The 14,477-nt window shown below is 39.6% G+C and overlaps 1 protein-coding gene and 1 long non-coding RNA gene across 2 annotated transcripts in view; one reads left to right on the top strand and one right to left on the bottom strand.

Annotated features, from left to right (window-relative positions):
* Positions 1-901: 901 nt before the first annotated feature.
* On the top strand, positions 902-3,943 carry LOC113945474. Its single transcript, XR_003527099.1, has 3 exons — positions 902-972; positions 1,662-1,749; positions 3,803-3,943. It is a non-coding gene; the product is annotated as an uncharacterized LOC113945474 (long non-coding RNA).
* Positions 3,944-4,696: 753 nt separating this feature from the next.
* The window catches only part of TUBGCP6 (tubulin gamma complex associated protein 6), a 43,122-nt gene continuing 33,341 nt past the window's right edge, over positions 4,697-14,477 (bottom strand). The window contains 10 exon segments of the mRNA XM_027639655.1: positions 4,697-5,180; positions 6,960-7,159; positions 8,264-8,477; positions 8,712-8,844; positions 9,093-9,287; positions 10,231-10,372; positions 11,692-11,860; positions 12,121-12,313; positions 12,572-12,627; positions 13,033-14,341. Of these exon segments, the coding sequence (XP_027495456.1) occupies positions 5,089-5,180; positions 6,960-7,159; positions 8,264-8,477; positions 8,712-8,844; positions 9,093-9,287; positions 10,231-10,372; positions 11,692-11,860; positions 12,121-12,313; positions 12,572-12,627; positions 13,033-14,341 (2,703 nt within the window). The 3' untranslated portion in view covers positions 4,697-5,088.

The raw sequence follows: 14,477 nt of genomic DNA, 5'->3' as shown, positions 1-14,477 counted from the left end.
CTTTTGTTTAGCCTGGAGAGGAGGAGGCTCAGGGGAGACCTCATCACTCTACAGCCATCTGAAAGGAGGTTGCAGCCAGGTGTGTGTTGGTCTGTTCTCCCAGGCAACCAGCGACGGGACAAGAGGGCACAGTTTTAAGCTGCTCCAGGGGAGTTTAGGTTGGACATTAGGGAGAAGTTCTTCACAGAAAGAGCAATTGGGCATTGGAATGGTCTGCCTAGGGAGGTGGTAGAGTCACCATCCCTGGAGGTCTTTAAGAAAAGACTGGATGTGGCACTTAATGCCATGGTCTAGTTGACAAGGTGGTGTTAGGTCATAGATTGGACTAAATGATCTTTTCCAACCTAGTTGATTCTGTGATTCTGAGCTGTGCTCAAAATGAAGTGGTGACTCTTCTTATCAACAGCTTTCTGTGGAAATACTTGATTTAGACTCAGCCTGTGGCTATACATCCTGAACTTGCATAAAAGCAAGTGGTACCCAGATTGCAAAACTGAAATGAGAACCTCTTGGAGATGTGTCTCTGGATAGTCTTGTGTGGTAGTGGCGACTCCTCTCATGACTTGATAAGATTTCACTGTAACTCTGCTTCCTGAGCTTGTGAATCTACAATTGCGGAATGTTTTACTGTCAGCTCTTACTTAGGATGTTTTGTGGGTTGTTTTGGGGTTTGGTTTTTTTGTTTGTTTGTGGGGTTTTTTTCCCCAATAAGTGCTACAGATTTGATTCTTTTATTAAAAATAATAAAACTTGCAATTTTAATATTCTTGTTTATGCCTATTTCCCGAAACAGTTTTGCTGTTAACCATACTGTTTGCCAACTTCATTTCTTTAGAAGTTTTTGCTCTGTTAGTATCAGATGGCCAGGTCATATCACAGAAACCTCACTTTATATTTTTTCAGTGTTTTTTGAGGAGTGAACTCACAGGTTTCCTGCCTTGCCAGCTATTTTGGTGATATGCTTGAAGCAAGGTAAGGGCCCTCACATTTTTCAAAGGGAAACCTCCCTCCCACTTCCTTGGCCATGAGACCTGTGCTGACACCTCTTTTATTCTTCCTTATGTCACTGGAATTAAATGCATCAGCTGATGTCAGCAGATTCAGGATGGGATTTTAACTCTGCTCACAGAAATAGGCCTTTGGGTGGAAAGTAAAGTTGTATTTTGTTTATTAGTTTATTTAATAAAACCAAATTATTTAAACACACATGTGGATCCTTGGGGTGCTTCAGCTGGGGTAAATCTCTGCACTCCAAAATATCTGTTGAACAGACTGGTTTCTGGTATTCTGCATTTGAATTTGTCTGTGATGGAAGTGGGTTTAGGCCAAACCTGCTGCTTGTGCCTTTGCATGGAGTGCATCCAGACATGGTCCACTGAAAGAGCAAATTCAGGCCTTGGTTATCCTGAATTTACTTTGTCAGCTCAATTCTTCACATATTTGACTGTGTATCTCCCTCCAGACAGCACCCTTCATCAGGTCACACACTGCCACATGCTCTGGCTGCTCACTTGTGCTCAGTAATGTCCAGGCAGCCCCAATGCCCCTCCATAGCTGATCCTTCAGCATTGTTAACATAGGTGGGTGGGACTTGGGCAGCTTTACCTCTGACCAGAGTCGATGAGACAGGTGGAGGCAGTAACATGCACTTACCCCTCCAGAGCCGGGTGACAGCTGGGGGTAATGGATGTGAATCCAATAGGAGGGTTTCAGGATGCTGTCACATCCAGTGTAAGATCACGGTTATGGGTGAGTTCTAAATAATGCAGCCACTACCTCTGTTACATCTTTTAACTTGACTTTGTTCTTCCTGCATTTACAGTGGGACATTTTTGTGTGCAGTGACATTTCTCAGTTCCTCTCAACTGTATAAAAATGTTGTATTCAATCCCCCCACCTTCCCTTAACACTTCTGTTTTCCCTCATTCCCAAATCAGCCATGGAACTGAAGGATGGAGCTTCCCTGTGTCAGGGCAGGTACCATGGCATATAGATCAAAGGACATGAGGGGCAGTGATAAAGCTCCAGACACACTAGTATAGACTCTACCTTCTTCTGTTCATGCAGTTCTTGCAGCAGATGCATAATTAATAGGGGAGCAGAAATGCAAAGGGAACAGACAGGCTTATCTGTCTCTCCAAGGCATGCAAAAAATCTGAAGCTCCCTGCTGCTCTTCTCCTCCCCTGCTGCTGTTTTGGCTGGGCAAGGACAGTGCTGCAGCACTGCAGAGCTCTTGCTGAGCATGCACCTTCAGCAGGTAAACCTAGAGGTGAGATTTAATGATACTTCGGGCACGTATAAACAGAAAACATTTTTTTTGTAGACAAAGCTGACTTACAAAGCTTACTTCATGGGTTTTCTATTCTGGAGTCAATTTAGAAGTTGGCATTTTTATACAGTAGAACATTAGATCGTTGCATTGTTAAGTAGCATTTCCTCTTTTTTTTTTTTTTAAGTGGCACAAAGAAAGATGGATACTATTACCACATTTTCAGGTGGAAAATCTAAAGCACCAAGAGATTAGGTGATTTTGGTGAAGACAGCAAAGCCGTGCTGGCTCCCAGGCCTGGCTGGTGACTGAACAGGTTTTCCATGCCCTGAGCAGCAGGCTGTGGTGTGGTCCATCAGCTGCACACAGAAATGAAAAGGACCTGGGCTGACACTGTGGGCAGTGATGAGGATCAGTAATAGGCAGCTTCTACCTCCTCAGCTTGTCAGACAGGAAACCTCCCATCTGAAATGCTCTTGCCCTGAGTTAATTCAGCACCAGGACTGGCATTACCATGCTCCTCTTAAGTAAACTGTGGCTTTTCTCCTCTGTTCCTTTTGCAGCCAGAAAACAAAAGGTGATCCATTCCACCTGTATTTAGGAGTTACCAGTGCCGAGGTGTGGATGAGAATTCTGATTTGTAGATGATTTTCACTCCCCTGCACTCAAAAGTTTTACTGTGCAGAAAAGCCAAGAGCTAATACAACCACTTCTATATGAAGTGCTCATATAACACCACAAAAGTTGCAGATACGCATTAGTTTTTCTAGTTTGAGGACATTCTTGGTATTTCTTAACTGCCCTTTCTAAACAAGCAGTATTTTCCAAATCAAAGTTAATTTTCCGTTGTGCAGTGTCTGGACAGGACAGAGTTAATCTTCTTCCTAGCAGGCTGTTACAGAGCTGTGTTTTGGATTTGCAGCTAAACCAGCCGTGTTTTGGTTGTTGATGAACCCTGTTTGCACAGTGTCAAGGCTGTCTCTTCCCTCCCTCAGCCCCTGCCCAGGAGGCAGGCCAGTGGCTGGGAGGGGACACAACCTGAGCTGGCCAAAGGGCTAATCCATGCCCTATAGCATCGTGCTTGGCAATGCAAATGGGGAGTGGGGGGGGGTATGTGTCTTAATTTCCATACTTTGCTCTCATTTTTTTCTTGAAGACTTTTGTCTCTAAAGAAGGAGATCATCCCTCTAAGATTGCACCTAAAAGTCCTAACTTTGCAGTATTCATCAGGGCTTGCATTTGAGAAGTTTTTAGCTATTACTAATCTTGCCCTTCTTTTTCTTCACTGGGGAGCACTCCTTCAGAAGTCAAGGGAGAAAAGGCTGCTCCTCTTGTGTAATTGTACCAGGACTTTTAATTTAGGTGCTCTGAATCCCTTTTTCTCTCTTCCCTCTTGCTTACCCTCTCTTGGCTGCCCATGTCAGTGGCCAGGTAAGGCCTTCAGGCATTTTGAAGAGCTGACTGCAGGTATGTGTGCTGTTCCTCCAGGAGTTACATGGGAAAGATAAAACTTTGTCTTTCTACAATTGCAGTGCAGTGCCAAGCTCCAAAGTCTCAAACACCAGATACTGCTCCCCACAGAAGCTGTGTGGCTGCTCTCTACTGGGAAGTCTAGGTGCTTCACGACAAGATATCAGTCTGCACCAGAAGGTACACACACACCCAGTCCTACAAATTCCCAAAATAGCTCTCTGCCTGCCCAGGCAACAAAATAGCTCAGTCTGCAAGCCACTTGCTCTTTCAATCCCCTGTTCTGCAGAACAGAAAGCAGCTAGTCAATTAAATACATCACAGATAAACAGCACAGAAGATGTATGTCACGACTATGCATTACCACATTTTTACACTGACTTTGGAATCAGAGCAGGAGCAGAAACACTCAGGTCAACTTCATCATTGGTATGTGAAGTCAACTTCGCTCTAATGCTTATTTCTATTCCAGAAAAAAAAATCATAAAACTACCTATACATCATCAGAAAATAATCTTATTCAATATTCCATGGTATTGTTAACTTGCCAGCCAGGCCTGTACCTTTAAATAAGTGTTCCCTAATCAGACGAACAGCTCCTGATGAATATATCCACATTTTAAGCAACTGTGACTCCAGGATCTCAAAATCAACACATTTCAAAGCTGACTGCCTCTCTAAAACATTCTCATACCATGAAGTTGAAAGTTCAGTTGTTTCTTTTCACAATACAGAAAAAAAAAAGAAGGAAAAGGATAATTATTAGCAAATTGAAAATGTGATCCTTCAGTTGAAAGCAGTAGCTGGAATATATTGGGAATTACAGTTTTGTTTTGCTTTAGTGATGCTGAATTTCTGTTTTAGGTGTTTTACATAATCACCACAAAATAAGATGCACTGCTTAAATTAGGTATAAAGAAGCTAAATTTGGCACAAGTTATCCAACAATTACCAAGTGCAGTTTTAGAAAGTATCTGTTAATTTATTTCATATACATGTATTTACATTCAAGGAAATTCACACCACTGAAAATACAACATTTACACATTCACAGATATACAGTTTTGCACTCTCTCCTGTGTTAAGATCAGGCATTCAGCTTTTCTCTCTCTGCAATAATGACAACATCAATTTTCAGCAGATCAAACAACTGGCAGGTTTGGTGGATTTTAAGCATCATCATGCTCTGTATGTGGTGGTTATTTTCTTCATGCTATTAGATGGTGGGTTATTTCACTGAAGAAAAATGCCCCTTGCATGGCATTTGCATAAGCTTCTACAAATCATAAGCATATATATTTTTTTTCTGTTTTACTATGTTATCAGTGATCCTTACTCTATATACAGTTCAGTTATCCTTGTAGTAGTTATTAAAGTTGATTCGCAGCAGAAAGTCCTCCAGATGGGGTTGGTATCCTCTATTTACAAGCTTTGTTACCACTGGAAGAAAAACAAAAAGAATAAGCTTCAACTAAGCTTAATATTCTAAAGTCAGCCTTGACATTAATTAAATGTGCCTTTAATTAAAAAAAAAAGCCTAATGCAGAAATCTGAGGACAATAAAAACAAATGTACATTTCAACGTAAGTCCAGTATCTCTTTCTAGAATTATAAACTATTTCAAAAAAGATGCAAAAGAAACACTATGTGTCAGTTCTAAGTGAAAGTGTATTATTCTAATAAAGCGTTTCCTTATCAAGTTGCATTCACAGAAACATAGAGATCATAGAATCTTTCACAGTTAGGTGGTATGTTCTTATCATAATTTCAACTGACCAGGAAGTATGTTTAGGTCGTCTGGTGACCTCTGTGAAAGAAGTAGCTCTGCTGAAGTTTTCTTGAGCAAAGTCCATTGTGAGAGAGAAAACCAAAGAGAAATTCCTAGGACAAACTCCTCAGGCGCTATGAATGAACAAACTGACTGCTCTAAACATCCTTACATCTAAACATTACAAAGGAAAAAAGCCAATAGAAACTCCCTGAGCTCACAAATATCCCATGCACTAATATAAAGGGAATTAGCAAGCAGCAGGAGCATGCAAGGAAGAAGGGAAAGTGTATTGTTAGAAGTTAGGGCCAGAGCCAAAGCCATTGAAGTCCAGACAACTTTGTATTGGCTTTCAATGGATTCTGGATCAACCCATTGTGGAAAGAGAACATTTTACAATACATGGTGACTGAAGGTACAAGTGGAGATGAACAAGCACACATTTGCTTTGTAGTGCTTAATAATGAGGGTGTAAAGAACTGGGTCACTCATCGAATTTCCTTACGGAATGGTCTATTAATCTCTGTCCATGAAGCAACCATAGATCTCGTAGTATGGGCTTAGGCGGCTCCCAGAGGTGTTCTGACTTCCTGTAGAATTTGGAAGCAGCCATTCTAACTCATCCTGAAATATCTGTTTTTGGTCCTTTGACACCATTTTTGGACACCCTTAAAGAATAAAAAGGGCAGCTCATTTCCTGAAGAATATAGTCTGACTAGAAAATATTCTAGAAAAATAGATCTAAGAAAAACAGTTGCATCTCCTTCAGGAATTCGGGATTTTCTAAAAAAAGGAACCCAAACCCCAAACCTTTGTACTAGAGGAATTATAAGGAACTTGTACTAAAAACAAAAGCAAGATCTGAAAGAGAAATGGAGAGGAAAGACAGGTAACCATTGCTTCACACTACAGCCTAAGCCAACAGTGAGATAAAATTTTATCATGTTAAAGGAAAGTACATTTGGCAAATGATCTGTGTAGCTGAAAAACACTTGCCTGGAGCGCTGGCTTTAAGCTCCAACTAGTGCTAGGAGGCTCTAGTTCAACATGGGAATCAGAATTTTCAAATCTCATACCCATGGTAACATTCAACTAGTGCATATATATCTAAAATTACTTCTAAGTGGTATCTACCTATCTCTCATTGCTGCCAATAAAAATGTAGGCACATATATAGAGCTAAATACCAAATTCTTATTTTGTAAATTAAGTTTAGCAAAAACTTACAGACAGTTTTGGGATATCTGTTAGATTTCTTTTGTGGACATTTTAACTAATGGATATACAGATCTTTGCAAACCACAATAACGCAGTTTTCATTTGGGAATTACATTTTCTAACACTAAGTACACACATCTTCCTACTTTTATGTTATACTACCAAAATATCTTTGTAATTTTTTCAGTTATCAGTTATTTTTTCTTCTATCTAAAATTTATGCAATTTCTCACCTTTGAATAAGAAGTGAGAGTAATACTTGAAGGTATTGTATGACTGCTGCATCAGACCAAAGTTGGGATGAACAGCCATTTGCTTCCCTGCATCGAAGCTCCATGACTGAGAGATGAGCTGGCTGCGGAACTTCAAAATAAGGCTGAAGATGCTGTGTATGATGTTCATCACAGGGGCTGCCTTCTCTGTCAACAGACCCCTAAGAGAAAACAAAAACAACTTTAGAAATTAGTTGACATAATTTACTGGTTGTAAGACTAAAAATACAAAGGGATGACAATCCTCTAGTTTAAAGGTAATTGCTTGAAAAAAATCCACAAGACTGCAGCCAACTGTAATGGGGATTTTAAAGGAGGTGCCTAAAACTAACATAATTTGCTTGCACTTCCAAGAAACTGATATTTGCCCCAGTGTATCTGATTTCTAGAATTACATCTGTATTTGCAAAAGAGATGACATTTAAAAACATAATGCTCTTGGTCTCTTTAAACTTTAATCCCCTTTCATTCCACCCCCTGGTATCCAAACAGCAGCTCTAACAAGTTGTTTCTGATTAAAACCGAAAGAGACATGAGAGATTTCTTCTAGTTTATAATTTCTGTTCTTTATCATCTCTTCTCCCTCCATATCACCACTTTATCATTCCAGTGTATACTCTTCAAGAAGAAACCAAATAAACTCTAGGCTTCTTTCCTCTTGTTCACACCACCCCTCTGCTCATATACAGTAACCAAGGAGCTAAAAGCTTGTGATTCCTGAAAGACAGGTGTCTCTTGCACTGCTCATAAATGTAGACAGAGGCATCCTTTTGTCCCTTCAAAGCCCAGCCCTGGTCACTGCACATATATTAAAGGCACATAAAAGGTACAGGAGAAGCATTTTACATCCTCCAGCAAGGCTTACTTGTGCACACTACTCATGCTGAATGGAAGAGCAGTAATTTACAAAGGTATGACAAGGATGGGCTGAAAGAAAAACAGAACTGTGGCAAGAGCCTTAGTTTAGAGCTCTTAGGACAGAGCTGTCCTGAGTAGAATGGAAACTTCTTGAGGCACAGTGAACAGGAGCAGGAGGTAACTCAAGGAGTCCAGGGAAATGAAAACAATGGATAGATGAGGAGAAGCATCAAAGTATAGACCTCACAACATGCCATGAAGTTTGTTTTCCTTACATAAAAACACTTTCATATGTAAAGACTACTTAATGTGTCAGGTAGAAGTCAGTTCTGCACAAATACATTAGGCTAGAACTGGCCACTCCATTAACTTAAATATTTGAAGTAAAAATAAGAATGGTTGCTTGCCTGAAGATTGCTTTGTTGAGGTATTCAGCATGTGTTCTGTGAATTTCTTCCAGGTTGCCCACAGAAGACAGTTTGTTTCCAAATTCGCACCATGTAACATGAAGAATCTGATTAGCAATGTAACCTTGAATAACTTTCACAAAATGCTGCATTTCATGCTTATACAGCTGGAGCTGTCGAAACTGAACAGAATTTGATGCGTGACTCACTAAAGCTGAAAATAAAATCAGAAATACATTATCATCAGCATCCACAGACACCATCTAAAACCAGGATTTTTAAAGTAATGAAGGTTTCTGTTAGTAGAGTCTGTCTAAAATGCCAAGGAAGATTCTTAAAGAAATCGTGGCTTTTGAAGCTTGATGTGACTGTTTATAAGCAACTGTCTAGCAGAAGGTGCTAAAGGCATTTTAAACAGCATGCTCTCTACTTCACTCCTTATACTTACCAGTACGCTTTAAGTGAAACCAAACATCCTTGAGAGTCCACACCATGTGCTTCAGCTGAAGCAAAAAGGAGAAGATCTTATTGTACTTATTCATGCAGCTCTCAGTAATGACAATGTTCAGAGGCCAGTCAACCTAAAAGAAATAACAGTGCTGATCATACCACATTTTTAGTTAGAAATTACAAGATTATTAAAAATACAAGTATTTCAACAATTTAATGTATGTATTTAATAATGTAATGCAATGGCCAGGCTAAATAAATCCTGTTACTTCCATTACACAACTATTTTACTCCATTCTTAAGAACATATTCACTCTACCATGGTACATAAGAGCCATGGCATAATTGCACTGTTCTACCTTTCTGCATGCTTTCTTACCTTGTACCTTAGCTCTAAGCAACTCAGAGCATCAGGTGCATTGGGCTTGAACACTTCTGGAAGATACTTGAGGGCAAAAGAAAGATTGGAAGCAAGCTGGGTATCACCATGAAGACTGTACTGTAATGCTTTATTTAAAATAGAATTAAGAACCAGTGGATTCAGCAGTTCACCAGGTGTCTGTCCTGATCCAAGCTAGGGATGAAAAAAAAAAAAAATCCTAATTACACAGTAAAGAGTCTTGGCTCCTGAACACAGGTGAATTAAAGCAGAATGGTAAAGTGGTGACAACCCTGCCTGGATTGGAAATTTTTACTTCTGCTGTAGGGATGCATGAACAGCGTAAGAAGCAACTTCTGAACTATTTGCTGTTCACAGCATGAAGGTAATCTCATACCTGCACTGATTTATTTTCCTATGTCTGCTGTGATTCAGGAGCTGCTACACATTCCTCCAGCAGGGAATACAGTTTTTAGAAAGCCAGGGACAGAACTGGTATTTATCTGACTCGAATCTGCCTATTTCATCAACTCAACACTCTCAGAGGTTTACAGATAAAGCTATTCATTGAGTGCTTTCTCCAGTTGGGTCTAAAGCATTCTTAGGATTCACAGAAATGCCTTAATTCCCCTACAGCATATCTCCATTGGCAACCAGCTATATTAACCCAGGCTATCCCTCCTACCTTGCTGTCTTCCCCACAAATACAGCAGTAAGTCATGAAAATACTGTCTCATCAGAGGGCCCAGCACTCTTCTCTCTCTGTTTAACTATATTTAAGGTAAGAGTAGGTATCTTGCAACACAGGGCTTTCCAATGGATTTTAGCGAATGGCTACAGGCTCTCCAGCCCTGCTGCCAGCAGATGGGAGGGGACAGCAATAATGCAGCAGTTTTCACAGTAAACAGTGAAACACCCTTCCATGACTCCTTATCTGCCAAAGACCTCCTTTTGCCTCTGTCCTTACAATATTAACAGTTTCTTGCTACAAGACTTCTCAACACAGTACAAAAGAGGAAAATGTCAAAAGCTAGGATTCTAATTCACACCATTCCCTCATTCCCATCCAAATTAATTCAGAGACATCAAGCCAAAACAGACAACTCAAACACAACGATTAAGACAACAAAGCAAATACCTTCTCAAACAACAGGTCACTGAGTGACTGAGCAAACTCCCCATCTTCCATTAACAAAAAATGTCTCAGTGCTTCAAAATGCTTCTCTACGTTCAGCTCCACAAAGTAGTAATCAACTATTGCTTTGTTCACAAGAGAAACACTAAGAATAAAACCACAGAAAAGGTATTATACTTACATGCAACTCCTTCCTTACTGTTAACATTCAGCTGTAGCTACATCAGATTAATGCTCCAGAACTTAAGACAGGATGATATTCACATAGGCAAAAAAACAAGAGACAAAAAAATCTTCATCTAGAATTTACCAGAATTAAAACCTATCACTTCGGGTAACTGAGTTTTGAACAGTACTGGGGATGTATTTTAAGACCAGCTGTGTATAATGACCTTTAGAACATGCTGCTGGGCCTGGAGCAATATTTTATCAATAACCTTCTTATCTCTGTCATCTACAAAAACAGATTAAGAAAGACTATTAAATCCCCAAGAAGAATATACTAGTTGGTAATGCTCTGTCACTAGACACTGATGGTAGGTCTACACTACAGTTTACAGTATAGTGCAGGTATTCAACCTAGCTTTAAATAATTTAACTTGTCTATCAGGGATTGGCTAATTCTGCCAGCACGCAGCTCTGGCTTGCTCACTTTGCTTTGCCAGATGCATGAATCTGTACACAGATCATTCTGGGAGCTGGTCTGGATGTTTAAAATTAAGTTAGATAATTATATCTTTCTACATTGCACCAAACTTGGGAGTATAGCATACTCAGAGTTAGTAAATGGAAATTCAGACCTACAAGAAAGCAGATTGCAAAAGGGGAATTAACGCATCTGTAAACAACTGTTTTCGTGACAGAAGCTAATCTTGTACATAATAACAAAAACTTTTATTTAAAACACCATTAGATATACTCACAAAACAGTCCAACATATATGTGGTTTCCCTATATATCCCAACTGTAACAAGAACAGCTTCTATTATACTTCAAAACAGCCCTGAAGCTGGAATTCCCATAGAAACATGAAATATACCCTGATCAACGTGCATGAGCATTCACATAATCAAAAGATTTTTCTTTTCTTAGTCCCTTAGTTTTCATCTGCCAAATAAAAACACAAACATTATAAAGAATGCACCTTCTTTTTAAAAGAACAATGAAACTCATCTTGTCAAAATCACTCCTGCATAATCCACAAGCTGGAGAGCAAACACTTCCCTCTAAGCCCTTGTATTTCAAATAGACATTCAAATTTTTAATTCACACATAAAAATCTAAGTTTATGTTACTATCTATCACGTAGATCTGAACTTTTTAATTAGTAATGGACCATCCACTGAACCACTTCTAGGAGTAAAGAGAAAATTTAAGAGAACACACCTTTGTGCAACTCTTGTCTCAAAACAGAACGCAACATTAAAATCTAAATTAATTGCTAAATTTCTAATAAATACTCACTGAGACACAAGTGGAGCAGTAATAGAACGTTTCATCAGCACTGGCAAAGACAAGAGCTCACTCAGCTGTACAGCAGTTTCATCTGTTGCCGACTGCACTGTAGGATCCACAGGAAAAGTATACGATCTTGGTATCACATGATGCAAGAGGTGAGAAACTGGTAGTTCTGCTAAATTTAAAAATACATAAACAGTGTAAGTTATTATATTTAAGAAGTTTGATAATATGTTCCTATTAAACTCTACAAACACCTCTAGGGTAGAAAATCATAACATCTCATCTTTGTGCCTATGAGCAAATTGTTTGGCTATTGCAGTTCATAACATCAATAATCTACTGGTAAGTCAGGGGGCTCTTTTTGGCACTCAGATTTCTTGATCAGGTTTACCATATCTTCTATTGATCTACTGTTCCAACAGTTCTACTTACACATCAAATCATAACTATCTTGGTATTTTTCAATACAATACTGATCTGATAAGGCTTTCAAATAAGCTTGTTCTTTCTTCCATGTATCTTCCTCTTCCCCCTCCTCCTCCTTAGTCTTGGAAGCATTAGCTTCAGAAATTAAGGTTTCCTGAGGCACAGTATCTTGTGGAATGGCTTTTTCAGGTTCTTCTGTCTAAAACACATAAATGGACAATTTTATGAGAGATGCTGGCTTTGTCTACCCAGGCTTAACGTGTTCTTACAGGTAACTGATCAGCTGTTCCAACTGAAAATACAAGTGCCTACTCACCTGTACACTTCAGACAGGTGAAAACAATATGGTTTTACAATGACTACTAGATTAGGAGAGAAACTTATTACCTGAACTACCAGTATGTCTAATTCTTCAAAGGAAAAATAAATCTTTTCAACAACTACTTTTGTTTCTTACCTGTATGCTCTGTAAGGAGTCTGGAGAAGGGTCCTTGTTGACCACGTCTGCAATTACTGTAAATACAATTAAAACCAGCATTTACTTAGACCTACTTATAATACTTAGTTCATACTTCAGATCTGCTCCTGATGTTGTTCAAAATCTCTTTACAAACCATCACAGAAATAACAACTGCAATAAGAGTCCCTCCCAATAGCCCCACTCAGGTACTTTTATGCATGTTCTCTACTCAAGAACCCACAAGGTCCTGTTTCATAAAGTTTCAGGCTAGAATTTTTTAATGCTCTGTTTCTTGTCTATAGAAGGCAAGACTAAGCTCTATTCTTTCCTCTGAATTTTAGCAGTATCTGAAAAGTTAAGCAAGGAATTAAGTAGTAAGTACCCATTTTGAACACAAACATTTACAGTTACCTTCACAGCCCTTAAATGCTGACTGAATAAATTTAATTTCATTTTACCTTCTGGTTTCTTTTCATTTTCTTCTTTATCATCTTTAATATTAGCATCAGGAAAGTCTGTAACACTGTCAGACATCTGTGACTGTGGCAAAGTTTCCTCCCTAACTTGTGACAGTTTAGCTTCCTTTCTGCTCCCTTCAGCAGGAGGTAACTCTTCACTGTACAGAAGTGTCTGTACTGTGGAGTCGGATGAAGAACCTGAAATGGCTTTACGATGAGGTATCGGATCATTTTCTGTAGATGGGGCCCACTTCCCTATTTGGATGCTTGACTGGGATGCGTGTCCAAATGGGCTCCAGCGGGATGTCAAAGGCTCTGTATCTGAAACCAGTTCTCCGATTTTGATGTGTGACTGTGACGCGTGCCCATGGATATTCCAACGAGGTCTGGCTGAGACCACCTCCGACACGTTTTCACCAATCTTGATACTGGCATCAGATGCATGGCCATGGATGCTCCACCGAGGCCTTGCAGGAGCTACATTTGACACATACTCTCCAATCTTAATATTGGCTTCTGAAGCATGTCCATGAATGTTCCACCTAGGCCTTGAGGGCTCTATCTCTGAAGTATATTCCCCAATTTTAATATGAGCTTCAGAAACATGCCCATGAATATTCCATCGAGGTCGGCTAGATTCAACTTCAGAAACATAGCTGCTGATTTTTATATGGGAGTCTGAAGAATGCCCATAAGGGCTTGAATGTGGCTGGTAAGTGTCCACTTGAGGTACATATTCTCCCACTCTAATGCTGGCATCAGATGCATGTCCATGCATATTCCACCGAGGCCTTCTGTATTCCACGTCAAATACATTTTCTCCAACTCTAACATGTCCCCGCCAAGTTGCAGATGGTCTGAGGACCGTATTAAAATCATACTCTGTTTGCTGATGCAATGGCACATTGTCTTCTCCTTCTGGTGCTCCTCCCAAGACAGGCTGACTTTCACTTACTTGAGAAGTCTCAGAAAGATCTGAGTTAATATTTCTGAATGCTTCATCTAGCGAAGATCCTTGTATGCTAATGGCAACAGACTGTTCATCTTGTGGCTTTGATAAGAAATCTTCTATGTTCACATTGGATTCAGGTAGGGAGTCAGCACAGCATGGAGGACTGCAAGCTTTCTCTGAACTTTGGAGACTGCTTTGAGATCCTGCTGCTTCAGGCTGAAAACGCTGATCAGCATCTTTATTTGCTGTCTCTGGCATAGGCAGTGCTTTGTCAGCAGAAGGAGCATATTCCTGTTCGGGCTCAGATTCTTTTCTGTCAATTGTCTCATTAGAATGCAGAGGTTTCACAGAAGACACCTAAAAAAGAAATAATTATTACACTGTATGGCTAGTCACATAATCATGCTACTAATTAGGGTACTGCTTTATTATAGAATTTAAAATTTTCCGATTTTTCATACGTTCTATAAGTAAGTGATAACAACTTACCCTG

This window comes from Corapipo altera, unplaced genomic scaffold (assembly GCF_003945725.1).
Source record: "Corapipo altera isolate COAL_440 unplaced genomic scaffold, ASM394572v1 1b, whole genome shotgun sequence".
NCBI classification, from domain to species: Eukaryota; Metazoa; Chordata; class Aves; order Passeriformes; family Pipridae; genus Corapipo; species Corapipo altera.
Note: the sequence above shows the minus strand (reverse complement) of the source record. Positions and strands in the feature narration are given on the sequence as shown.